We start from the raw sequence: 27,192 nt of genomic DNA on the forward strand, positions 1-27,192 counted from the left end.
TATTTACATTCTTGAACGATTTAACTTTTATACTTTTTAAAGTACGATGTGCTTCTGAATTTCGCGATCGAACATTTAGGTTCGCAAGGCATCTAAATGCGAATATGAACTGTATTGTTTATGTTCAGAAGCTCTATATTGAAAACTGGCACGTGCGCCGGAGTTAACGCCAGAACAGGCGTCTTGTTAACATTAGTTTCGGAGCATGAAAAGTTCGACGTCTGAAACAGGCCTTGCGTTCAGATTCTGTTTAGGAGTGCGTAGATTAATAAATTCGTCAGGAAAGGTTTGTGGCCAGTTTTGGGTGGCGGAATTTTTGCGTGGATGCACGAGAGGCAAATGAATCCGAAGCTAAATTCAAAATAAATGAATAGCTACACATAAATGATCTTTGAAAAATCTTACTTATGCATGAAATCATTCGTGAGCATCCATATTGAATCGAGTTGACTTAACTATAAGAAGTCCTTAATTTTTTACGAAGTTTATTGGAAATTTTGTTTAAAATTGAATATACCCGTTAAATAAAAAAAGGTGTGTATATATAGCTTTGTTGTGTTAATTAAAACTGGTCAATATAAGTATATTATATTTGGCAAGCGCTTCTTAATAATGTAAGAGATACGCAGCTAGTTCCTCCTTCATGTTGGTAGTTATACTCCTATGCATTGGATACATACGTGCCTGTTAATGTGAATTATATATGATGCATGCATGACAAATTCAAATACGCAGACCTTTAACAATTTAAATAGTTCCTTATACACGTACAATTCCGCATAGCGTGGTCAGCACTATGTTCATCATAAGTACATATATAATACTTTTATTGTCTTTATCCTATTCGAAATTCCTTAGTTTTTCTCATTTCGCTAACATTTTCTACCGACCCATCCCTCTGGGCACGAAGCTTCCCTATATTTGTATAGTTTGTGGAAACACTGAGGATAAATCAGTCGCAAATTAAATATTGCATGCATGTTTAAACGCGAGACACATATGCAGGCAGATAATTGAAAAATAGTGTTTAATATTTTAGCGACCAACCACGCATGCAGGCAGATGTGTTTGCTTGCGTTCATAATCAATCATCATTTCCGAGCTTTGGGTTTATATAAACAAGAATTTCCTAACGCAACGCTGCAGTATTCGCAACGAGCGAGGAAGTATATGTAGAAAGTTCGAGAAAATATTTTGCGAAAGGCGAAGAAGGTACGGTAATATCTTACTTAATTTTAATAAAGATTTGAATTATATATATACATTGAATTAGGCGTATATATAAATTGTCTTGTTGAAGAAAGTATCATCGATCATATTGTAGAAAAAGCTTAGATAAGCCTAAAAACATGCTTGCGAATATGATTGTAAAATTGTAGTTATGAAAAATTGAAAAGGGAAACACCGAGTGTAAGTTTTCTAACATGTTTCCTGACGTCTTAGTCCAGCAGGACATATAAAAGCAAATCGCAACAATGTTTTCTAGTTTGTATATAGAGAGGCAGTTACGGTTGCCAGCCGGCGCGGTCTCATATTTGTACTAAAGGCGAATATAACTTATTTAGCTAGCTACAACATGCTCAGCAGTTATATGAATATTAATATACACTCGAATGAGGCAAAACGGAACGCAAGAGAGAGAGACGTTATTTCCAAGCAAAAAAAAATTAGAGGGTAAACTTAACGTCAAATTCGTGCTAAATTCCGTAAGAAATAACAAATTTAAAAGATAAGTCAGTAGTAATACCTGGAAAAAACAACAGCATATTATGTAAGTAACCCGATTTAGTGCGTTAGGTGTCATTCCAAAATTATAAAGAACGCATAATCACATAATGCAAACGCATATGTTTTTTGCATCGTATCTTACTTTCCAGCGTTTTCCGACAGCGATCAATTTTGCAATAAATTAAACTCCTAATAAACATTATAAAAAAAAATTACGCTTTTCTACGTTGAACATCGTATTACGCTGAAGAAGCTCTATCAGATTGTAATGAATGTTCGAAGTTTGCAATAATTTACATTGAAAGTAGTTAAATGACTTTTCTATATGTCTAAAGAAAATTATGAAATTTACGATACTGAATATGTCATATAAATTCTATACCCGATGGTTTAAAATTTATCAAGCCTATAGGATTTTGCCATGCATGCGCTATTTAAATATTCCAATGTGTTTTAGCGTTGAGTTTAAATACAGCTTGCAGCTTGCTTATTTTCATATGTCTGGAAAAAATTAATGAAACTTACGCTTTTGAAGTCTTAATAAGATTTATTATACCTGAAACGTTAGTTTTTATCAAGCCGCCTTTAGAGAACGGCTTACATGCATGTGTATTTAAATTTTCATATGTCTAGGAATATGATCATTAATATAGAATAGGATAGAATACATTTGTATGCGATAATGAAGACATTATAATTCATATAAGGTGCACATCCTAACGTTTAAAACTTATCAAGCCTAGACATTTTGCCTTTCCCACTGCCGTGAATAGGTTCAACAAAGGTGATATAGCTGTTATTATAGTTTTTACCGTCAATTAAGAAACGGTTTGCGCACATAAATTTTCATATGTCTCAGTGAAAACGTAATGAAAACTTGCTTTACCACTGATGAAGTATGTATATGTATAAGATTTAATATAGCTGAGTGTTTGAAATTTAGCAGCCAGTTTTTAGCAGTCATGCAATTTTCATAATTTTCACTTAAATTTTCATATGTCCAGAAAAATCTAATGAAATTTACAGTAATGAGTAATTATTTGGTGTATATATACCGCAACGATTAATAGCATTAAGGCTAGCAATTTTGCTATCCACTACGGTTAATAGGTTCACTGAGATATCAAAAAAGGTGCATAGCAGTAAGATCTTAATATTAGCAGTTAATTAAAAAATGGCTTGCGCAATTAAAATGGTAACAAAACGCCTGTTCTGGTGTTAACTCAGGCGTGCCACGCACGTGCCATGCAGTCTTCAATATAAAGCTTCTGAAGATAAACAAGACGCCTGCTCAAGGCGTTCACTCCGCCTGCATGCCAACTGATGTACCTAATTCATCCGTGGACCATGTAACCCAGGGCTTCTCGGTCAAAATGTTTTGGGTTACCTGTAGAAATGCCAACTTCTGTCGCCCAAAACGACGAAAAGGAAAAAAGACCATGGCATTTTAAGACTCCACTGCGCATACGCAGGCGGAGTAACAATACATTTCATACTCATTTATAAATCTATAGATGCCTTGAGAACCTAAATGTTATTCAATCGCGACACTCAGAAGAACATCGTATTTAAAAAGTATAGAAGTTCAATTGTTCAAAAATGTAAATAAACCACACGATACGTTCACTTTGTCTTACACTTTGGAATTCGCGCTTATAATCAATCTTCAATCCTGTGGAAACTGCGACGTGTCAACGCGCCCATACACGACCACATCTTGTTGAACGGCGAAATAGCAGCGAATATATATTATTAAAATAGGACCAAAATATACATGTATTAAATATATTATCAACCCAATTAAATCTAAACTTAATCGAACAGCATCAAACTGAACGGTTTATTTATTCCTCTTGCAGGAATTGTCGTATCATGCGAGCGAAATCAAATAGTGCGTCGGAAAATTAGCCAAAGATTTCGAGCTGTACGTGCACCACAACTCTTGGGAGACAAAACTGTGACGTAGATTAATACGGTCACATACACTTTTCAAATACTATTATATCTCCCACTTTTAACACTTTCACATAAAAATAATAAAAAAACCCCAAAACAAAACCAAAACCAAAACCAAAACAAGATCTAGGCGAATTTTCGCTGGCGCCGGAGTAATTAAGCCATATCTGATGTCGTTGTGTTTACGAAATACTAGAGAGTGCTCAATACCATACATAGATAGGGCAGAAATCATTTTACATAGAAGTTCGGGGTAAATAAGGAATAAATAATGGATGAGGTTTCGGTGTGATGTATAACAATATTATATATTAGCTACGCGAGCGTGTCTCTGGGAACAGCACTTTTAAAAAGTGTTTTAATTTCTTCTCCATCACTTCTGAGCTATATCGGCTATGTATTTAGGTTTTTGCTATTCACAGCAGAGAAAACAAATTTGCTGATAGACGGTGGGCATCTCGACTGATCAGATTACAGAATAGCTAATAGCAACACCGCAGAAAAACGTCTGCGCACGCGTCAATTCTGCCTGTAAGTGAGATTAAAAATAATTAAAAAGCGGTACCGAACGTTTCCGAAGGCTAAAAATGGCGGCAAAAAGGAGTCATTTCATTCGTGTCTTCAAATCCATATTTCGAGGGCATAAATAAACATTGCATGATAGAAACTAAGAGAAAAAACGCCCAGAGAGTCCTAGAAGTGGCATCCTACAAAAACACCTGCAAAAGGTGACTGTTAACAAATTTTTCGTCTCAAACATTTTGTTTATAAAATAAGCAACGACAGTTTCCGAACTTTTAATTGAGACACGTTTTATTAAAAAAAAACATGTCGCCAGATACGAGACGTTTGCGTGTTCTCAATGATTGAAAATTAAGATGTATTTTACAATTTAAATAGATTAGAAAGCTTAACTTTCCGCGGGTTTTCTTAACTTTTAGGTTTAAACTTTTGTTTTCGAAAAATATTCTAAAGCCACCCTGTAAAAAAAGGAAAATTTACCGTGAATTCCAGTTCGTTCGATACTCAAAATGCTAGAAGGCTTTTAATTTATGTTCTGTCTGGCCGTCTTGTATATTTTTGCCTTTTCTTAACTTATATTTTATCAAAAAAATGGGCATGTTTTGTTCCAAAAGTTGATATTTAGATTTACCATTATATTTTGATATTCCGGCGCGTGCGCAGACATTTTTCCGCGGTGTTGATATAGGTTAGCGTTATCTGACTCAGTCTACGGTTTCTGCATGCTGATGACACAAAACTCGGCTCTGATAATTCTTAATATCACGCGAAAACTAAATTTGAAAATTGTTCAGTATTATGGTGACAAGACTTTTGTTAAATTTCACATGTTGTCATATACTTTACAAAGTCAAATTCACCAATTCGGCCACCGCAGATTAAAAATATAGCTTTGTCACACTTAAACAGGCAGCTTCGCTAACGATATAGAGTTGATGAATGGATTATTCCCCTATTATAAGTTATATTTGAAGCTAGAAATACTCATCGCCACATATGAAGGAGAAACCTAGCAAAATTTGGAAAGCTGGGTTGCGAAATATAATAATGTGTAAACCTTAGATACTCAGTTTCAAATCTCCATATCTTGTAATAAATTCTCATGCGCTTAACCGCACTGCAAACAGTGCCGGAGATGCTAATTTCAATTTCGAATTTAATTATTTACGTGAGAAATAAAGCATGTATATAAGAACCTCCTATTTTCCTACTCTTTAATTAGTTTAAGTTGGCGATTTTAACAAATTTTTATCCAAATATACAAGAATTAAACTGAGGATTACAGGCAAGCGGCTTCTGTGTATCAATTATTTCTGCTCATAACATTAGGGACTACATGCATGCATAATTTAGAATTAGCCAAACCTTACCCTTAATTATTCATTATAGTGAACTAAAGGCCTGTTTACAAGGAGCGAGTTATCCCGGCTATAGGCAAACTGCATATGATGAAAGACTAATCAGGTTAAGCCTTTGATGTGATGCGCTTTTTACCTCGCCTAGTCGGGATAACTCGCTCCATGTATAAAACAGGCCCTAAAAGCATGTTTAACATTTCGGCAGAACATAAAATTCTTAGAAATAGGTCTACAGTACTTCAATATGAAAAGAAACTAGATAGACTCTAGACACAACACAGACTGTAAACCACCTAAAGGGCCGCTTTCCCGTTAAGCGCATTTTATGTAATGTGATTTATTTACGCATGCATAGATATATTACCAGCAATGAATTTTGCACACCCCTTCCGCAGCTCAGTTTTTGAGCATCAATAATGACACATTAAATTTCACGCCGCTTTGTGATAATTTTAGCTAACCGGTTTATTTCTGTCAAAAAAAGATGTTTATGAGGAAAAGGATATTAAAAATTCTAAATATTTATGCTCAGAAAAGGGTGGATGCATCTTTTATCATTTAACATCATAAGGTCAACAACAATGCGGAAAACTAAGTTCCTTGATTTATTCACAGTTTATTTATTTATATTATAAGTGTATAAGGGATGCTTTTCACCTTCCGCGTTTTTCATACGCACGTAGTAGCTACACGTACATTAAAGTTTAAATCCTTAATATATGTCATATCTAAAAAAATAGGAGAATAATTCCTAGAACGGCTGCTCTCCACTTACGCGTTTTTTTACACGCGAAAATGTTAAAAAAAATCCATTCTTTTTTATCATTTAACACATGGGCCCACAAATGAGTACTATAAAATATGCGGAAAGATTTATTTCCCTTTTCACTTTATTCGCCTAAAGGCCCACACAGACCGCGGACGCGGTGCGGCAACGCGACGCAAATTTTCAGTTTTTAGGAGCACATAAATTAATGTCTGGAAGCAAAAATTGGAATCTATGGACGCCAGAGAAGTCAAAATGTATCATCGTTAAGTAATCTACAAGAATACAATGATAGTTCAAAATTTATTTGCTTTTGAAAAATGAAAAACTTTGGAAAATCTATTTCAAATATGACATATAGAAAATTTCAAATATGACATATAGAAGGATTTAGACTTTTACGGGCGTGTACGGACGTGTACGGGCGTGTACGGACGTGTAGTTACGTGCTTATGAAAAACGCGACAGTGGAAGACAGCCCTAAAATGTTAAGTTTTTCTGGGCGTAAAAAAGCGGAAAACGGTACGAAACTCTTACGTTTAGGATTGAGTTAAAGCACACACCAAGCCGGTATGAAAAATGCGAAACCGGAACATGAATGCATGACTATCTTAGGTAAAAAGTGTTCTAAGACAGTCATCTGGCAACCGTTGATTGCGTGATATTCTTCATGTGCGATTACGTCATTGCTTTCATGCCCCACGCCCTACGCCCACGTTCGCGACATTATATCAATTAAATTCAACAAATAAGCTACAGGTAAAACAGCGGAAATGATGAAAAATCCGTAGTAAGCCATCTTCCAAATGTGATGGCAATGACAAAATTTGAGGACACAATAACAATATATGGAGTTGCACTTTTAATACTGTTGGTATTTTGTACTTGAATGTTGTTCACACACAAGTATGTCAAGATAAACCGCCATAACCGCCAAACGTATTGAATTGTTGTAGTCGCTTTCTCGAAGAACATCTATGGATTTGAAAACAGGCTGGAAAATTGGCACATGCATGCATGCAGACACTTCCAGCTGTTGAAACCGTCAAAAGCAAACGTCTAACGGTTTCAAAACCAGGGCCGGCCGGCTGTATGAAAGCAGGACAGCGCTGTCCACGGGATAGTGATTTTAGAGTGTTTTAAGAACTTTGCATTCAAGTATATCGTTATTTACATCTGCCTAGCGTGGGAAATAAAGTTTTATCGCCATATTCTTAACGAAATACTCTATTTCAATTTAAAATATGACCGCGGTCTGACCATTTTGGCCGCTTAATGGAAAGCGCCCTTCGTTTCCCGTATATTTTAGTATGCACTTTTAGACCTGGATTTAAATAATAAAGATGTAGAAACATTTCAAAATTTTCCGTGCGTGTACGTGCGTATAAAAACGCGTAACTGGAAAGCAGCCCTTAGGAATACTAAGATTTCATCAAAGTTATTCCCAACAACGTGCGATTTTAAAGCGATATAAAAACAACTATCCGGTGGATAGCACTATCCGGCTTTCATACAACCGGCGCCAGAACGTCGAATCGCGGTTTGCATTTCGCGTCATAATAAATTCGCGTCATAATAAATTCGCGTCATAATTCGTTAGGATAATAAAGCACTATAGCAGGCATATTAGGATTGATATCAAATATCGTCTGACACACGTATATACTTAAACGGTCATTTAGTGTTTTAAAGACCTTTTTTACTTAAACATTACGCGAGCATATAGAGTGACGATACTCAAGTTAAGAGTCCATTCTGAAAGAACCAATGCGGAGTTTTCAAAGCTGAGGAGGTTGATATTACTCATAATGCAAGCCATATATTCTATTACATAAACAGTGAAATATTATGACTGGCTGATATTTAGGATAGCGCGTGTGTTTTTCTATCTATGGGAAGTAAGTTAAGAGCCCAAGTAAGAATCCTAATCGTGTTCAATATAAACAAAAGTCTAGAAAAAATTCCTAAGCTGACTAAGAAGACGAGACTCCCATTGTACAAAAAAAGAAATCAGAAATGTGTGTATATAAGTTTTGAGGCAGTTGTAGTAAATCACATCTCTAATCTACATATACATATATCTAACACAACTCTATATATTATCACTTCACACAGAGAATTGAGAGATATGGCAAGAATTGTCGTAATTTTAACGTTGGTGTTGTTAATCGCGTCCACAGGAATGGCCTCCTGGTCTGGAGGCCATTATCGCTCGAGTAGGACCAAAAATCGCGTGAGTATACTTGCATTTTATTATTCAGAAGTTATAACGTCGTAAAAATGTATATACAGTATATTTTATAGCTTCTTGTTAAAAGAAGATTTCATCGACTTTTGAAAAACGTTTTTATGCTGAAAATTTTAGTAGCTATACATGATATTATACAAATGTTATACAATTATACTATCCAAATTATATTATATTATATTATATTAATTATTATATTAATTATATTATATTATATTATATTATATTATACAAATGTTACAGAAAAATATCACTTCTTTATTATAATAAACTGTTTATAGATTTTTGGCAGACAAACAATTTCCCTTACGACTTGTTGTATTTTTCTCACCTGCTGCTATGTATTGTGTTGTGTTTTCATTAACTGTTCAATTAAACACTGTATTGTGGTCTGTAGATTGCTGATTGCTATTTCACAGCCCTTTCATTCAGTTGGTCAAAATACATCAATTACCGTAAAATAGTCTAATGCAATCTGCTAAAAGTATCTTCAAACTTTAAAGTGAAAGTCAAGTCCGTATTTTAACAAACGGTTTGAGTTTATATTTGAACTTGTACACTTTTGAAAATGGGATGTGCTGCCTGAATAACTTCTACCAAAACTAGTTTGTTACGCTACTAAATAAGTATAAAGTATTGTTTATGTGCAGAAAAATTCGAAATAAACGAGATTCAGGCAATTTTAAATGTAGACAACCTCGCATTGTTATGAGCAGAACTGATGCGCAAAACTGACTTAGCTAATTTCCACGTCAAAAAAGTGTGATTTCAATACATAGCTAATTTCAAGAATTTTTATCACTGCACGTATCATCCATCACAAGGAGAGGGGAGCATGATAAAAATGGCCCGAACTGGAAATTGGAAATTCAAAGATGGGCCAATTGTAGGGTTTCTGTAGAAATTTTTCGGTATTTTTCAGTCCCTATGACCTAATTTCCAGCATTTTTGGGGACAATTACTGATGAATCCATCTCAGCAGAATGAGGTCTGTTGAGAAAATACCATTTATCACTGCAATTTCTCATTTTATCAATTATTACTGCACATTCTTCTTTTATCACTGAACAAATTGGTTATCACTGCACACTAAACTTAGGTATGTTTCAATATTTTTCATGGTTGCCTGTTAACCGCAATCGAAAAATGAAGTTTTTGAATTTACTTTTTGAAAAAGGAAAGTTTGTTTAAAAGAAATTATAAACGGCTTTCGCATACTGTCCTAAAATATACTTGAAAAAAAAACACAATGGATTTTTACGACTTGCAAACATTAAGTAAGGTAAGCTTTTTTCTTCCCATTTTTTGTTATTTAGTGTCGCCCCCCCGGCACGTATTGCAAAAGAACGGATCCGAATGGAAAAACAACAAATGAAAGAAAATGCTGCAGTGGAAGATCATGTGCGTTTAGTTTTCAATCGGTCGGGGGACACCAGTTTTATAAGTGCAAAACATAGTACAAATGAACTATTGCTTTGTCAAGAAATTTACCGAGATTATTGTGTGTTGCATTATTTGTGTGTCTGTAAATCACTATAAAAGAATGATAAACATGCCGTCTATAAATCAAGTATTAAAAATATATTGGAAACAGTTCTTCTGAATGAATAAGTTTACTACCCTTGTGAACTCAGCCTTGTTAAACCAGAGATTACCGCTCGATCGAACAGAATTATAATTGAGCTGTATGTATAAGCGGTGATAGTTACCTTTTATTTACTTCTAACTTCTTTCTTCGGAGGTGAATTGTTAAATATTACCTTATATATACAGCGATAATATTCAACAAAAAACTCTGACCTGTAAAGTATTTTTCATCCGGTAAACAATGAACTATAACAGAGACAGCCATTTTGAATATGACAGATTTGGCCTTGTGTGTTCATAATAATTATATGGATGCACAGTCGCGCGCGGGCACTAGTGTCGAATGTTAAACATTGAGAATACAAAATATGTCCATGTAAAACCAAATAGGCACACGCTATTGTAGGCCGGAATAATTGTTATGTTCGTGTATTTTAATATTTTCAATCAAGTAAAAGCATGTAAACAAACCCTAAATCCAATAGGATATATATTATATTTGTCTATATTAATATTCAATATTGATCGTCGCTATGAAACCTGGAATTACTTAGCCTTTCCCTAGCCAAATCGATGAAACTGATAGAATTAAGTTTCTCATAAAACAATTTAAGTTGCTATAGTTTCCCACTTCTATAAGAAATTTTGGTAAAGGTTACTAAAGGTGAGATTCAAGGTGAGATTGCTGCTATATTTTATATAAAATATATATGGTGAGATTGCTATATTATTTATAAGAACATAATTTGGTTCGGTATATTTCTAAATAAATATCGAGGTATATTTCTTGTTCAGAAAAACATGCAGTAGTCTAACCATGCAAACAATGTTTTCAAGCATGAAAAACCGTTGCGCAGACGCTGTTGTAAAGCACATGTTCCTTTGAAGATAATGCATGTATGTAAATATGTCGTGACAAAAGTAACAAAATATGCCATAGAAAGGGCCATTGTGATAGAGTTTGGCCTCCAAAAGTTACAAATTTGGCAACCCAGTAGCGATTATATTGTTTTTACATTTGAAATTTTATATGAATACACAAGTACCCCACTTATGCCTCTAGTGTTTCCGAGTAGTTTGGTTAGGATTATAGGGTCAAGTTTAGGATTAAATGTGAAATTATATTCCTGGATTCTAAACTTGGAATTACAAGCTTTAATCAGTCTTCGATTAACTGGTTATTATCTCGCGTACAGTTCATAGCATACCAGAATAATGCCATGCAGCTCGCGCGTTTTGCGCACTAACATGCAAAAATAAATGATTTGGTACTTGAAAGAATCGCTTAAAGACCTCGCGGCAACATCCGACCACTTTAGGACTGTAATTGCATCACGCCGAATTAAAATCAATTACGAAAATCGACCAAACATGTTTCTACCTCAATCAATAATGACACGATCGATGATATTCAGCCTTATTTCATTAAACATCACAAACAAAACTGAAAATGTCACAGGTGAGCCTAATGCCATGAAAAACTCGTGGATTTCATGATTTTCATCTCGTTGAAGCCTTTTGACGTCGAAGATTAGCTTGATATGAGACTAAGAACATGTACTTAATAAATAAACTGACATTGCTAAAGTGAAGTTTGTCTAGAGCATGTGCTGATGCACGATTCCTTTTGTTAAACCGCTTGCCTTTTAATAACTATATATTTGAATTTTGCACGACATGAATTATGAGTATTTACTTTAGAAATCTACGAGTGAAAAGGAAAATTATTTTTCCGGACAATCCGTCTTACCCGAAGATATCAATATTTACATTGAATTTCCTTTTTCATAACGATCCATCATACACCATGCGAATAGAAGAGACATAGGGGCCATTGGCGTGAAAGTAGAAAGGACAGTATTTACAAGGGTAATAAAAGCGACCTGAACATTTAATTTGTTCCAAGGAGAACATCATGCATTTCCTGAGAGTAATTATATGACGTAAGGCATGTGGCAAACATTATTATATTGTATGGAAACAGGGAATATATAGCAATTACTGATCAATTGGATTTATTGTAATCTTGAATGGATAGATAAACCTAAATAGGCTTCAGAAAAATTTGATTTCATAAACTATTATGTTTCAGTAAAAATTAAACACGTCAAGTATTCAAAGACCAAATATCATCATGCATGTATATATATCTGCATTTTCATATCATTATGTACATATCTGCAGCGTTTCCAACACTTTACCCTTTTTGTGTTGTCATGCAGGCTAAGAAAGGCGGTTATCCGTTCCTATTTTGACACCCACTATATTTGATTTGCTCTCTGACCTTGTATAAATTACACGGTTTGTATAGTCACACGATAGCGGATTGGTATCGTGGGGAGTTTAAAAACCTCGCATTCATCTCGACCTTCCCCTTTCCTTCGGGTGCATTTTGTCCAACTCTATGCTATTATGATGCTTTTAATTCTAAGCTCAGTTAAGAAGTCGAACTGTTGTGATGATGTGAGTCGGTTATCGTATAACATGACTAATCAGATTGTTGATGACTAATCACAAAGACAAAGTATCTCTGGTATTCTATTAGTAGCGACGAAGCAAAGGGATTGCGATTTCTATATCTCATTACTTTAGATTTTCATCTATTGAAATCTTATATCGACCCCTTACTCAGTCGAGGAAATTGTGTTATTATGTATCTTATTAAAAAATTAATAAAAATTAAAACTTTTGAATGTTTACCCAGCCGCTCTAAATTAATTTACAATCAAAGTATATTTTTAAATTTTACATTTGGCAACAGTTATTGCAAATTTCCGGCGATTTAAAACCTGTGGATTTGATGCCGCTGCGGTAATGGTCATTCTGCGAAAGACTCAAGACTCAATAAGTTCGAAATAAAGGCAAATAAAGAGATAGCTAAGTTCGACAAAAAATTGCTTGTAAGGAACAAGGTAATGTGTGAAACTAATTCCTTAAAGATAACTTGTTGCATGGGAATCGACAGTGAATGAAACAACTTTACTATTTTCATAGGGAAAACGATAATTGTCTTGTGTGTCTTGCCGATCTAACCGTTCGAACTCTTATAATCTAACGTATAAGATTTATAGGGGTTACGGGAAACATAACTCGTTCTGTTTGGACAGGGTTTAGTGGACGTGGTCGAAAGAATAGTTGTTAGCATTACATATAATATATACTATATGCAAGCGTTGCGTATGCAATGCATTTGCGTGGGAAATAAGCATTTGATTGAGCTGAAAAAGCGAAGATAATGTATTTTTAGCAGGATAAGTTTATGGTTAAAAAGTTCCTCGAACAGGCCTTTGTACTGGATTCAATTTGTAGCAATAATACAAGTTATAGAACAGTAAATCTATATCATACTTGGTGATTGAGTTCCGAATATTTAATGACCGCGTCAAATAAAAACATTAATTGGAAGAGGCAGGACTAATTTATTTTATAGCGTTGTTCTTTGTAAGACAGGATTACGAGTTGCATCTTGCCTTTCCGTTTCAAAATTATTCGATAGAATTTCAACTATTCGATAAAACGTTTGGATGGGATTAAGCATACATGGTTACCTTGGCAATTTATGCAGGAAACTCTTTGTCGATTGGATTCATCGTATCGTACAGGCCTGCAAAAAGAATACAAAATATATATTGTATACTCAGGGCTGTCTTGTCAATATCTTCACAAACGTTTTCGAGAGCAAAACCATTCTCAATAACTCCTTGAGATCAGATTTGATACAATATATAAATGACATGCAAGTAGACTGTTGTTCGAAAGATTTGTTGACGATTTTTATTACGAATAATTATTACTAATAATTACTACACCAATGCCCCATATATAGTAAAAAACACGGTTGTTGCATCAGTTAAGACGACATAAATTCTTATGTTTTAGCAAAGTGCAACTCTAGAACTGTTGAATTTTTCGAATACTTCAAAACTGGCTGTTATCTTTAAAATGACGCAGCCCGACAGTGATAATTATGTTGTTTTATGCAAGAGGATTTGTTCGATGTTAATACTCACATTTCCACAGAAAATCATGAAGATACAGTAGATTATAAAATTTTTAAGTTAACTAAAGGCTTAGATTAAGAAAGGACTAGGGCGCTTTCCTTTATATGGAAAAAGCGGCTAGACCGGTCCTGTTGTATTTCGGTACAGACATATTACTGGTATTTTAGTGTTTCAATATATCGTTATTTACATCTGCCTAGCACGGGAAATAAAGTTTCACCGCTATATTCTTAACGAAATACTCTATTTCAATTTAAAATATGACGGGTTTGGCCATTTTGGCCGCTTAATGGAAAGCACTCTTATATGCATGATAACTGATCAAATCCTTTTTTCAGTGAATGTGCGCTCCCTGGGTCAGAAGCCTCCCTTTAAATAGCCTGACTCATCGAACTTTTTCAAATATTTCCGAAAACTGGCCGTTATGTTTTAATGCCGTAACTGACTTTGATACATTGTTGTTAGACAATGACTTTGTTGGGTTCTCAAGTTGACACATTCTTACCGAAAATGGTGAAAAATACTGTAGATTATAAGATTCTAGGGATTTTAATGGCTGATAAGTTATTTATGATAGTACAAGCCCTTTTCCAACGAGGCTCCCCATGCATAAAAGGGTCTGGAAAGACTAAACCTACGGGTCTATAGGCAGAGAGATTTTGAATTGCTAAGCACTTCTTTGACACAGGAATAAAAGGAAACATGACAAACATGTCACGTCTTGTCATCATTCTCTTGTTGATCTTGGTAACCACGTCAACAGTGATGTCTGGCTGGGCACATAATAGCGGGAATCGCCGAAATAGAAGAAAAAGGTAGGCAGAGAGTTTTGCTTCCGCATACGTACAAAATATATGCAATCACAATTCCGAATTTAATTGAATTTAATTAAGACATAAAATTGACTAACGGTGTGGGGGTTTGTTTCTGAAAACCTATTAGACATAAGTATATCGCAATAATAACAACAACAATGGACGATTGCGCTTTAGACTAATTTCTTCCCCGGCGATATTTTCTGAAAGAGCTTACTAAAATTAGTAAAACTTACAAGTTTAGCTGCGAATTGTTGTAAATTTCGGAAAATATAGCCGTGCAAAGGTTACGAATTTTGTATACTTCTGTATTACAGCCGGAAGTGTGTAACTAATTTAGTTACACATTTCCACACGTAATACAAAAGAATGCCAAATTCAACTTCAACTGGCTATATTTTCCGTATTTTACAAAACTTAGCATTTGCACTAATTTAAGTAAGATCTTTCTTACTGTGGTGATTTATTTTCTTCTTGTTACTTCGATCAAAAATTAGTCGAAAGCGCTATTCGTCCATTGTCCGGTGCAGAATATATATACCAGTTGCGATTAAGCAGGTCTCGTATGTATGCCAATCTCCAATTAATTTAAACAATTTGCAGATTAAAGGAAGAATATGTTATTTAGCCACTTCCAAAGAAGTTATATACTCGTTCTTAACTTATACTAATTAAAATTTCTTCTCTCTACAGTAAGTATCAGTAAGTATATCTACCTAATATGAACGAGTTTTGTGATTGGCTTTTGTAACAATAGTGAACAGTGTTGATGATTCGTTCTCTCGGTTCATCAATTTCTATGGTTCATTGTGTTTTATTGTTATCATCAACCAATAGCAAAGCTTGTTCATATAGGTACGTACAGACCCCATAAACTTGGTGTGACACTGCATGTTGAATCTCGAGAAACTGGTCTTCTATAAATTTTATCCTACATCGTTGTTCTTTTGCAGTGCAATGCCAGAAAAGGCACTTTCTGTAAGCGCATAAATAAAGGCAGAGTCACCTTGGACTTGACATGTTGCTCAGGAAGATGCAAGAAAATACGGAAAGACGAATCGCGGAATTTCACTCTACGTATGTAAATGAAGCTCTACCATGCGATATGTTACATAAACATGCTACATTGACTTAAATAATTGTTTTTCTTTCGTGCAACTCTAGTGAAACTTAAATAATGTGCTTATATGATGTGAAATATGATGTAAAATATGATGTAAAAATTATGCAAAATAAAAATAGTAGCTATCATTACTTAAAGTCGTAAAGGAGGATTTCCATTTGAAGCGAAAATATACTTGCATAATTATATTCTTTTGAAGACACATTAGTTCAGCTTGACTGTTCTCATTTTAAAAGAATGTGCAAATATTTCGCTAGCGAACATTTCTCTGCAAGTGGAAATCCAGTCAATACAAGACTCTTTTTACAGCGACATCGTATCTTCCCGGTGCATGTAGAGGGAGGGGTTGGCATGATAACATAGACGATTTGAGTTTCAGCTGTGTTGCAATCAGTTCGTCCCTAGTCAACAACTTCACAGGCCTGATTCCGCGGGCACTTTTTCTCTGCGACTTCTTTTGAATTGTTTGTATATATATAATTTATTTAGAATAAGCAGGCGAACTATTTCACGCATCTCGCTAAAAACTTTGCCGGTGGAATTTTTTTGCATAATTTATTATATAATGAATGGAAAAGTTTATCTTCTTGGCGACTCTGTTGGCACTCTAATAAGATTATCTTTTTCATCTGATCAGATGACCTTTAAAAATGGTTGGCTCACTTTCACTTGCATTTTCTGTGCAAATACTTGCCCGATTTTAATAAAAATTAAACCATTTAAAAGAGAACATTCTCTTGAGTAGATTTAAGTCAATAAACGCACTTACACAACAGTTTTTATTTTTAAATCGCGTCAATTTCAGCGAAATTGGTCGCTTATACGCGAGAAATGGCTTACGATGTGTTTTTATCTCAGTAATGACCCATAGGCAGATGCTATTCAATAACGCAGGTACAAAATAAATGATCAGTTGAAAATAATGAGTACAGTTTTAATGAAAAAACTTTAAAGGTTAAAACACATAATTCGAAATATTCAATGATTATAACTACCAAAATCCATAAATCAATTAATTCGAAATAATCAATACGTTATAATTATATAATTATGCAAATAATCGATATGGAAATCAACTTATCAATAATAGTTCAAAAAATATTGAATTAAAAAAAATTATATCTGAATAAAAGAAACCAATTCAAAATAATAAGTGAAAGCAATTGATCGTTATCATCCCATTAGTTATTGTTTTAATTGTATTTTTCGCGACAAAGCGTAACGGGCCTAAATCTTGTGAATTGCTGCAAACTTAGGTACGCTTGTCTTACATTTACCTAAACATTTTCTCTTTTTAGATGTATGTACTTTCAATTTCTTCTGTTTTGAAACACACAGCTCATTGCAAAGCGATATACGGGTCGCAAATATAAAATTCAGTCCGAAGCAGGCTATTTTGTCCTGTTTGCAGATGGAAAAAGAGCTGTCACTTTGAAATTACACTACCACGTTGTGCAATAACGTTTCTTGAAATACAAATTATGCAATAATATCAATCATGCAATTAGAAGGCTGGATACCATCACTATTAATGTACGAAAACGATCACTTTCGAAATGAAAAATTCCACGTCTTAAAGTAATTATTATATAGTAAAAATTCTAGTGCTAAAAAAATTAAAAGTTGTAGAGCCACACACATAATGCACACTTTCAAGGTTTACCCTAGAGGAGAGAAAAAACTTGTTATTCAAGTCTCCGTTTAAAGATAGAATTACTATTACAAACCATAAGCACTAAAAAATCCCTTCGAAATGAATAATTATCAATTATTAAAAAAAAATAAGAAACAAATCACATAAATGGTAAATACTTGATTTAAAAATCGATTCTTGTTTTAAAATAGTCAACAATTAAATTCAAAATAATCCACAATCAATTCATAAAAATAATCCATCTTCAATTTAAGAAAACAAGATTAATTCAAATTACACAAGGGCCTCTTGGGCCTGTTAGTGTAATTATGATTATACGAGCAAACGAAGGGAGAAATATATGGGAAAACAAATGGTAAAGCTTGTCTTACCGTGCTCTAACTCACATTTCAACGTTTCCGGAACCGGAAATGAAGAGAAAAGAAAAAGAAAACAAGCCCGGGTCACATGACTCGGCCTATAAGTACGTGCCCCCCCGGCGCCTCATCGGCTATTTTTAACACGTCTGAAAAAAAGGGAGAAATATAAGGGATGGGATACCGCTAGACGGTACGGGATGGGCCCATATATTTCTCCCTTCGTTTGCTCGTATAATCATAATTACACTAACAGGCCCAAGAGGCCCTTGTGTAATTTGAATTATACTTCACAAACTCCGGTCGAAATATATGGGAAAACAAATGGTAGATTTCAACGTGGAAGGGCAAAACCAATCTGCTAGCAAAAAACAATAACAAGAAAACGCAGTTTTATTGAACGATATGGAAAAATAACAAACAAAATGCAATAAATAAATGCTAGCCAACATTAATTTTGTTTAGATTCGAACATGTAACTGAAAAAGAAAAAGTTATGATATGAGTATTGTTTTTGCATAACTGTCATCAATCGTTGGTTTGAAATAGAATCGTTGGAAAGTTGAAGGAGATGTCCAATCGCCCATTTTGAGAATATCATTTAGTGGTAGTTGTTTTTTAGCCGCGGTTGAAGTTGACGCTGATCTGGTGGAATGAGCTTTGAATATCGATGCCAGAAGCTGTTATTACATCACACAACCACCTGGCGATTGTGCTTTTGGAAACCGGTCGATGCGGACGTAGTGGCGAAAGAAACAGTTTCTTCCGGTCAGGTAGTGTACGGAAATCATTTGTAGCAATCATGTAAGACTGCAGACATTTTAAAGGACACAGCGTGTTGTCCTCCGGAAAGCATGGAAAAGCTATCGTGGTGAGAGTCCTTGGATCCCCTGTCTTTCGCGGTTTAGTAAGTGTAAAAACGAAACCATCGGGTTGAATTTTTAGAAATTGGACATCGAGATCCGATAGAACAGAGGACCTCTCTGGTGATATTAAGGCTAGTAACATCAGAAGCTTCTTAGTTAAAAGTTTTAAGCATAACTTATCATTATCACCCAGTGAAGACAAATACGAGGTTACCCTGGACACATCCCATGTTGAAGAATATCTTGGTTTGCACGGTCGTTCATTAGAAATGCCTTTCATTAGTCGCATAACGAGAGGATGTTGCCCAACCGGCTTGCCATCTATCCATGGGTGTACGGATGATATGGCAGAACGAAGGACGTTTATGGTAGGGTATTGGAGATTGTTATCGAATTGATCGCTTAGGAAACTTAATATATCTCTGATATTTGCTGAAATCGGATCGATTTGCCTTGTAGCACACCAGCTAATCCATTTGTTCCATGCGGAGTCGTAGGCCTTATTTGTCGACTGTCGTGTAGCAGAGGACAATAATCGGGTAACTCTTCCCGAAAAACCTTCTGCTGAGCAGCGTTGTTGGAGATGAGCCAAACGGCTAGCTGGAGTCTTGGATACATTGGGTGGATTGCCCCTAGGTTGGACGGATCCTCCAGGAGTGTTTGGGAGGATGGAAGGCACACTGGCAGGCGTATTGCCAGTTGTAATAACAGGGGCCACCAATGTTGTGCTTGCCAAATGGGGGCGACCAGGAGGAGAGTTGCATTGTCGTCCCTGACTTTCATTAGGGTTCGAGGGATCAGATTGAACGGGGGGAAAGCATAACCCCTCGTGGAGCCCCAATCCAGTGTGAATGCGTCCGTTGCATAAGCGTTGGGGTCCGGGCGCCAACTTACGTAGCGTGGTAATTGATTCGTTAGTCTCGTTGCAAACAGATCGATATCTCTGCTTCGCAGGAAAGGTTTTATTATCCCTGACTGTATTTTCCAATCGCTCGAGTCGACGAACACTCTCGACTCTTTGTCCGCTTGGACGTTCTCGGCCCCCGGGAGATATTCCGCCTTCAGGAAAATATTGTGTTGTAGACACCAATTCCATAGTTCTAATGTCAGAGACATCAACTCTGGGGAGCGGGTTCCGCCCTGGTTGTTTATGTACGAGACAGCTGTCGTGTTGTCTAGGCGGAGTTTTACTGCTATGTTCGCCTGATGTTTCAGGAATGATCGTATTGCAAGAAAGGCTGCCTTCAGTTCCAGAACATTTATGTGGAGGAGTCTCTCTTCGTGCGACCAACGTCCGTTGGTTGAAGAATTCCCGCACGTTGCGCCCCAGCCCATCTTGGAGGCGTCCGTTGTTATAGTCATTTCGGATGCAGGGGGACGAATCGGACTTCCGTTGACTCGATGGATATTCTGAATCCACCACTGCAGTTCGCCCAGGGCTGATCTTCTCAGATACACCAAACCCTGGTAACCCCCATTGTTTAACGTTACCCGCTCGATCAGGCACGACTGAAGGTGCCGGAAATGGAGAGGAGCAAGCCAAACCGCTGGCCGGCAAGACTCTAGGAAACCCAACAGTTGAGATAGCGTGTGTAATGATGTTGGATTCTCCCTCAGCAAGGATTTGCACAGGAGGGAGGTTTTCACTATTTTCTCTGGAGGTAAAGAGAACTTCATGGTGACTGAGTTGATTATAAATCCTAGAAACTCCAGGATCTGAGTTGGGACAAGAATCGACTTCTCGTAGTTGATTATAAACCCCAGATCGCGAAACAAATTTAGCACAACCTGTGTGTGTTGCTGTAAAATCACCGGGGATGACGCTACTAGAAGAATATCGTCCAAGTAGATCAGAAGTCTGATGTTGCGTGTGCGGAGGAAAGCTACGACTGGTTTGAGCAGTTTGGTGAACACACGTGGTGCCGTATTTAGACCGAATGGTAGGGCTTTGAACTGATAAACTTGGCCCTGGTAAATGAACCTCAGATATTTCTGTGAGTCGGGGTGAACGCTGATGGTTAGGTATGCATCTTTGAGGTCTAACTTGACCATAACATCTCTTGGGTTGATAATTTGTTTTGCACATAGCAAGTTTTCCATCTGAAAATGTTCGTTCTTACGAATTTGTTCAACTGACTGAGGTCTATGACGGGTCGAAATGAGCCTCCCTTTTTTGGGACAAGGAACATCCGACTGTAGAAACCCTTTCGGGAAAAATTTACGGGGATGATAGCCCCTTTGATTAGCAAATTTGTTATTTCCTCGTCCATTGCGTCCTCTGTGCACTTTGTTGGAGGAATAACTTTTTGATGCGGTTCCGACAGGAACTCCAGTTGATAACCCCGAACTGTGTTTAGAACCTGTTGGTCCTGAGTGATACTTTGCCACTGGTGAAGGAAAAGGGGCAGCCGAGCTGTTCGCTGAGACATTAGCGGGGCCAGTTGCGATTGTACTGGTCCCGCCTGCCACGAAAATTCTGGGGCTTAACATTAGCCGAAAAAGAGCCTCGCTGAGGCCTCGTTGACCTGTGTTGGGTAGGCTCCGGAAAATTATATTTGTTTGCTGGGCGGGCTAGTGCCGCGGAACCACCACCTGTAGGGTGTGGTTTTACATTGTATGGATGCTTTTGCAAGTTTTTAGTAAGGCTCCGCGATAACTCGGAATGCTTAGCTGCTAGGGAGGGCAAATCGTCCCCAAATAACATTTTCCCAGCATTGGGAAATTCACGATCAGCTAGTTGTGCCTTATCAGGATTAATCGCACCCAAAATCTTCTTCCGACGATTTGTTGTCACAATATGATTGGCAGAGCCCAACAAGCACAGCGATTGCTGTAGAGTGTTCAATAATTCCTCGTTAGAAATCGTGGCCTGATGTTCAAGGCGGTCATGTAGGCAACAAAGAGGGCCTGCTGAGTTTAGTAGTGCACGTTGAATAAGCGCCAAATCTTTGTCGCGTTGTTCGACGAATTTTTTTGCGATTAGCGGGAATGTAATTTAAAATCTGTTTGTCCAGTAAAGGAGCATTACAAGCGTCGATCTCAGGGAGAGAATTGTCTCCGATAATTTCGTTAACTTGGTCTAATGTTAGGCGTCTGCGCAAGTTTTTCTCAAGAAATTTGCCAAAGTGGTCTGAGGGAGACCATCGTCGTCGAGCGGAGCTCTCAGGGTCAAAAAACTCGCAAGAAGCTTCTTCTGCCGAAACGACAGTGTTCGGGTTAAATTTATCGTTTATATTTGTCGGCTCAGCGCCGTCTAAAGGTGGCATAGAGCCAACTAAAGGTGCCTCAAAGGCCGAGTTGTTGTCGAATTCCTTCGGCGAGTCCGATGGGTGAATTGACAATTGATCATCGTCGAATTCGCCAAGACCTGCTGAGGTTGTGCTAGCATTGTCGCTCAATTTCGACTCAATGGCCGATACACGAGTGGTCCAAGCCACAAATTGTTGCTTCATATCGTTGACACTCTCGAGGATTTTGGTCAAAGTTTCCTCGTTAACACGAGCTTCGGTGTTATTTTCCCGCCTTCGTTTGTGGCGATGAGCTCGATTTTCCGAGTCTTTTGGCGAAGATTTTTCGCTGGGAGAGGACATATGATCACTACGATGACGTTTCCGAGTTGAATTATCAGACATCCTAGAAAACTAAGGCTTGAAGGCAAGATAAAAACGTGAAATAAACGTAAAGACTTACCGTAAAAATGCAGAGTGTTACACGTGAGTGAGCACGGAAGAAAAAGCCGATGAGGCGCCGGGGGGGCACGTACTTATAGGCCGAGTCATGTGACCCGGGCTTGTTTTCTTTTTCTTTTCTCTTCATTTCCGGTTCCGGAAACGTTGAAATGTGAGTTAGAGCACGGTAAGACAAGCTTTACCATTTGTTTTCCCATATATTTCGACCGGAGTTTGTGAAGTATAATTCGAAACAATCAGTGGTTAATTCAGAATTATCGTAATCAATTTAAAATAAACAAAAAACGTAATTGGAGATAATCAATACCCAATTGAAAATAATCAGTAATCAGCTTGATGCGATTTATTTGAAATAATCAATTCAAAATTCATCTACGCGATCGACCAGTTAACAGTACCTCCGAGGACGAGAACCACCGTGTGGACCCTTCCGGTTTAGGTGATATTGGAGGCGGCTGGGAGGAGAAAACGCAGGCTATGTTAATTACTAAGTTACAACGGACCACATTTATTTTATCGACGAAAATAAATCAATGACAATATTCGGCATATCATTTCGTTGGTTTGCTAAAAAATTCAACCATTCACCCAGGAATTTAGAAAAAGAAAAATTTGAAAACATTTGTGCACGTTGACAAATCATAAAAACTAACAACGGAGCCACACGCCCATGCATATTTTAATATAATCCATGTGTCGTCCATCCTTCATCCTTCCAATTTTCGTGCTCATAAAAGCCGTTTTTCATTAATAAATAAAAAATTGATAGACATATTTTAGGTAAAAAGACTGCCACATGCACTAAGCTGAATATTTCTGTCTCAAAATCTATAGTTTCATAGGTTAAATTGGTTTGCCTTTACCGCATTCTCAAAATCTGACGTTTGGTTGCAATGTTAATTTGGGCCTGCGCGAAGGCCCACGGTTTTAATCCCGCTACAGATTTGAAATTGTATTGAGATGGCTCAAAATAAATGCCAATTCCAAGCCGTCAAAATTCAATGTTATATATATGAATTATGAAATTTGATGGTTTTGTTAGTTATGCGCTTGCGCGGAGTTTGTAAAGACTGGTAATCAGCAACTTCTTGATTGGTTAAAGCAAAATGTTTGTATTTCAATGAAAGCCTCAACAATTAACAGTCATTTTGCAAAATTTTGTCGCATTCATTTGTAAAAAAGTTTTAGAAACTTTTGTTCAACAATGCATGAGCGATGAAGAAACGATTCAAATATTCTATAAGCCTTGAAACCAGTATTATGTTTAGATTTAAATTAAAACAATTAATGGACAACTCGCTCTCGTTGTCTTTGAATAGTCAACTCTGTTTCTTCGCAGAAACTCAGACATTCCGGTATCGTTTTTACTCGTTAAATATATAGACTGGCGTAGATGATCAGACTGCATCATTTGCAATAGTTCTAAACTTTCTACCACAAAGCATCAATCCTTTTTGAAATAAAAAACACTCACCACTTCTTCTAAAGATTGTATTCTTCGTTCAAGCTTGGCAGCCATTTCTTCCATTTTTGACAAATTATTGGCACATCCCTCTTTCATTTCCTTGTGATGTCTCGTTGTACGATTCTCCATGATGTTGATCAACTCCTTACGTGCCATATCAGTCTTGTCGTCCGAATCCTTCTTGTAAGCTAAGGCCTGCGCTTCGAATTTTGCCTCCGCCGCCTTCTCAATTTTGATAATCTCTTTGATTTTGTCGCCCGCGAACTGATCAAGTTGTTCCTTTGCGAACTGGAAGTTTGAAACGGTCTCCTTACGAAGAGTTTCGCAAAACCTTTTGGATTTTTCGTGCAGTTCCGCGGCTGTTTTCTTCGCCCCCTCCTCCAAACGGCGTTCCGTTTCCGCATAACGTGCATCCAACTTTTCTTGTGCTGAAGGTAAACATAGTAACATCATCAGCGTCTCAGCCAAGGTTTTCTTCATGCACTAGTATATGTTTTTTAGGTAAAATAGATGGAATTTGTCGATGGTTTGTTGTGAAAATCCTAAGACAATAGACGAACAAACAAGCAGTTTCCTTCGTGTTTTTGATTCCCTAAAATTCTGTTTTCTAAGGTGCAAATTTTCAGACCAGAGGTCATTTAGTAGTTAAGTCTACAATCCTATATAATTATTTGTTAAACGACTTTAAACGTAGTCACGATAACGGTCTTGTATGAAGTTAGAAAAATAGAGTAACTTTAAATTGCTCTATAGAAACAAGCTCGAACTATTCCTTAACTCGAGATATTTTTCATAAGACGCTGCCTAATTAATACGGACTTGTTGCGAACTTACATTTTCGAAAGGCCTCGTCGAGTTCTTTTTCCTTCTGACTGAACTTTTTTTGCATCGTCTCGAATTCTTTCCTCGTGTCCGCTTGCATTTTATCGAACACCTTTTTGAAATGATCCTCCATTTTAGATTTCAATTCGTTGTATTTCCCAAGCAGCTGGCCTTGGTATTTTGCAAAGGTTTCCTCGTAAAGTTTCGTTTTTTCTTCGGCGATCTCTTCAATCTTTAAAACCTTATCACGTAATTCAACTTCAAGCAGGCTCTGTCTTTCTTCGAGCTGAAAAAAATGTAGTATATTGTCTAAGATACTTGCAAAAGCGTATCAAATGTGGTATAACAACTGCCTAAAAAAGACCAAATATTTCTTTGGCGTTTCCACCTAAGGGCTTTCATGAATAGAGTTAATAGCCGATATAAACAAGGAGGAATTTCGTTTTAAACTAATCGGTATATTTGTTTACATTTATTTTACCATATTTGTTTACCAGTAAGAATGTTTAAATTTTCAATATTTCGTGTAAAATGGTAAATAATGCACCTTTTTACCGGAAGTGGTTAAAATTTATGCATTCTGATTGGGTTACTGAAAATGTAAAAAAGCTTGCTAAAACGAAATCCCTCCTTGTTGTCTACATACATATATAACTTCTCACTTACACTATCAGTCCTGCGTTCGACTTCCTCTTGAGCTTTACTAATATCATTTTTCCAACAATTTTCCATATCAGCACGGTCTAGCTTTTCTTGCTCCAGAATGCTGTGCACGCGTTCATCAATCTTTCCCGGGGCAAGGTGAAACTGCCCCCCACTGCCCGGGCTACCAGACGCCCCTCCGACCGAGGACACAGTTATAACGTCTTCGTTAGCAAACATATCACCTTAAAGTGTAACATTAAAACTCGATTAACGTTTTAATAAACAAACAAAGAGTTACAGTTTCATCCTATTTTAACTAAATCACACAGAAGATTTTCTAAACAAGGTGAATTTAGTTTAAGATCAATCAGCAAGTTTGTTTACGTTTTCAGTAACCCAATCAGAATGCATACATTTTTACCATTTTACATGAAGTATTTCGGCATTCTGACTGGCTTTTCCTTTTGTTTTCTGTTGGACTACGTAATTGATATGCATCAGTTGACTGTATTGTAAAAATGATGCATGACCTTCTGTAAAAAATTATTGTTTTTGTCCTATGCGACTTTCGATACAAAAAATTCTATTAAAAAATTAAAGGTTATCTACAGGGTGTATCAAAAAAGGCAACCACATTTAACTATTCAAAGATATTCACTTTGTGACATAGACAATAAGAAGTACTATTGTACTATTGTGCTTAATAACAATATGAATAATTTATTAAGTGTTGCCTTTTTTATACACCCTGTATGGTCTTTCAACATTATTTTGCAATGCAATCGAGAAAATGGTAGCAAAACGTTGTTGCAAATGTATTTTGCTATACTTGAAGTTCATACCTTTTGGCTGAGGCTTTTTCTCGTCTTGGCGAAAATAAAAACTGTTGTGTAAGTGCGTTTATTGACTTAAATCTACTCAAGAGAATGTTCTCTTTTAAATGGTTTAATTTTTATTAAAATCGGGCAAGTATTTGCACAGAAAATGCAAGTGAAAGTGAGCCAACCATTTTTAAAGGTCATCTGATCAGATGAAAAAGATAATCTTATTAGAGTGCCAACAGAGTCGCCAAGAAGATAAACTTTTCCATTCATTATATAATAAATTATGCAAAAAAATTCCACCGGCAAAGTTTTTAGCGAGATGCGTGAAATAGTTCGCCTGCTTATTCTAAATAAATTATATATATACAAACAATTCAAAAGAAGTCGCAGAGAAAAAGTGCCCGCGGAATCAGGCCTGTGAAGTTGTTGACTAGGGACGAACTGATTGCAACACAGCTGAAACTCAAATCGTCTATGTTATCATGCCAACCCCTCCCTCTACATGCACCGGGAAGATACGATGTCGCTGTAAAAAGAGGTCTTGTATTGACTGGATTTCCACTTGCAGAGAAATGTTCGCTAGCGAAATATTTGCACATTCTTTTAAAATGAGAACAGTCAAGCTGAACTAATGTGTCTTCAAAAGAATATAATTATGCAAGTATATTTTCGCTTCAAATGGAAATCCTCCTTTACGACTTTAAGTAATGATAGCTACTATTTTTATTTTGCATAATTTTTACATCATATTTTACATCATATTTCAC

At 36.4% G+C, this 27,192-nt stretch overlaps 1 protein-coding gene and 1 long non-coding RNA gene across 4 annotated transcripts; one reads left to right on the forward strand and one right to left on the reverse strand.

Annotated features, from left to right (window-relative positions):
- The first annotated feature begins 1,084 nt into the window (after positions 1-1,084).
- LOC114522619 lies at positions 1,085-10,185 on the forward strand. 3 transcript variants are annotated; one of them, XR_003686915.1, is made up of 3 exons: positions 1,085-1,212; positions 8,446-8,563; positions 9,895-10,184. It is a non-coding gene; the product is annotated as an uncharacterized LOC114522619 (long non-coding RNA). The 3 variants fall into 3 exon arrangements; XR_003686916.1 differs by lacking the exon at positions 1,085-1,212 and adding an exon at positions 8,102-8,122 and having other exon boundaries at positions 9,895-10,185; XR_003686917.1 differs by lacking the exon at positions 1,085-1,212 and adding an exon at positions 8,329-8,348 and having other exon boundaries at positions 9,895-10,185.
- A 2,862-nt stretch (positions 10,186-13,047) lies between these two features.
- Positions 13,048-26,492, reverse strand: LOC114522553. Its single transcript, XM_028543269.1, has 5 exons — positions 26,444-26,492; positions 25,623-25,843; positions 24,969-25,242; positions 24,144-24,562; positions 13,048-13,769 (listed from the first exon to the last, which is right to left on the reverse strand). The coding sequence occupies exons 2-5, from the start codon at positions 25,836-25,838 to the stop codon at positions 13,752-13,754; spliced, it is 927 nt and encodes a 308-aa protein (XP_028399070.1). The 5' UTR covers positions 25,839-25,843; positions 26,444-26,492; the 3' UTR covers positions 13,048-13,751.
- Positions 26,493-27,192: the final 700 nt, after the last annotated feature.

The sequence above is a fragment of the Dendronephthya gigantea genome, unplaced genomic scaffold, assembly GCF_004324835.1.
Source record: "Dendronephthya gigantea isolate DGI-Jeju-01 unplaced genomic scaffold, DenGig_1.0 000023F, whole genome shotgun sequence".
Lineage (NCBI taxonomy): Eukaryota > Metazoa > Cnidaria > Anthozoa > Malacalcyonacea > Nephtheidae > Dendronephthya > Dendronephthya gigantea.

Coding starts and splice junctions, on each gene's coding strand:
- LOC114522553 (XM_028543269.1), bottom strand. CDS start 25,838: ATGTTTGCTAACGAAGACGTTATAACTGTGTCCTCGGTCGGAGGGGCG. Junction 25,243..25,622: donor TCGAACGCAGGACTGATAGT/GTAAGTGAGAAG, acceptor CATTTTTTTCAG/CTCGAAGAAAGACAGAGCCT. Junction 24,563..24,968: donor CGACGAGGCCTTTCGAAAAT/GTAAGTTCGCAA, acceptor GTTTACCTTCAG/CACAAGAAAAGTTGGATGCA.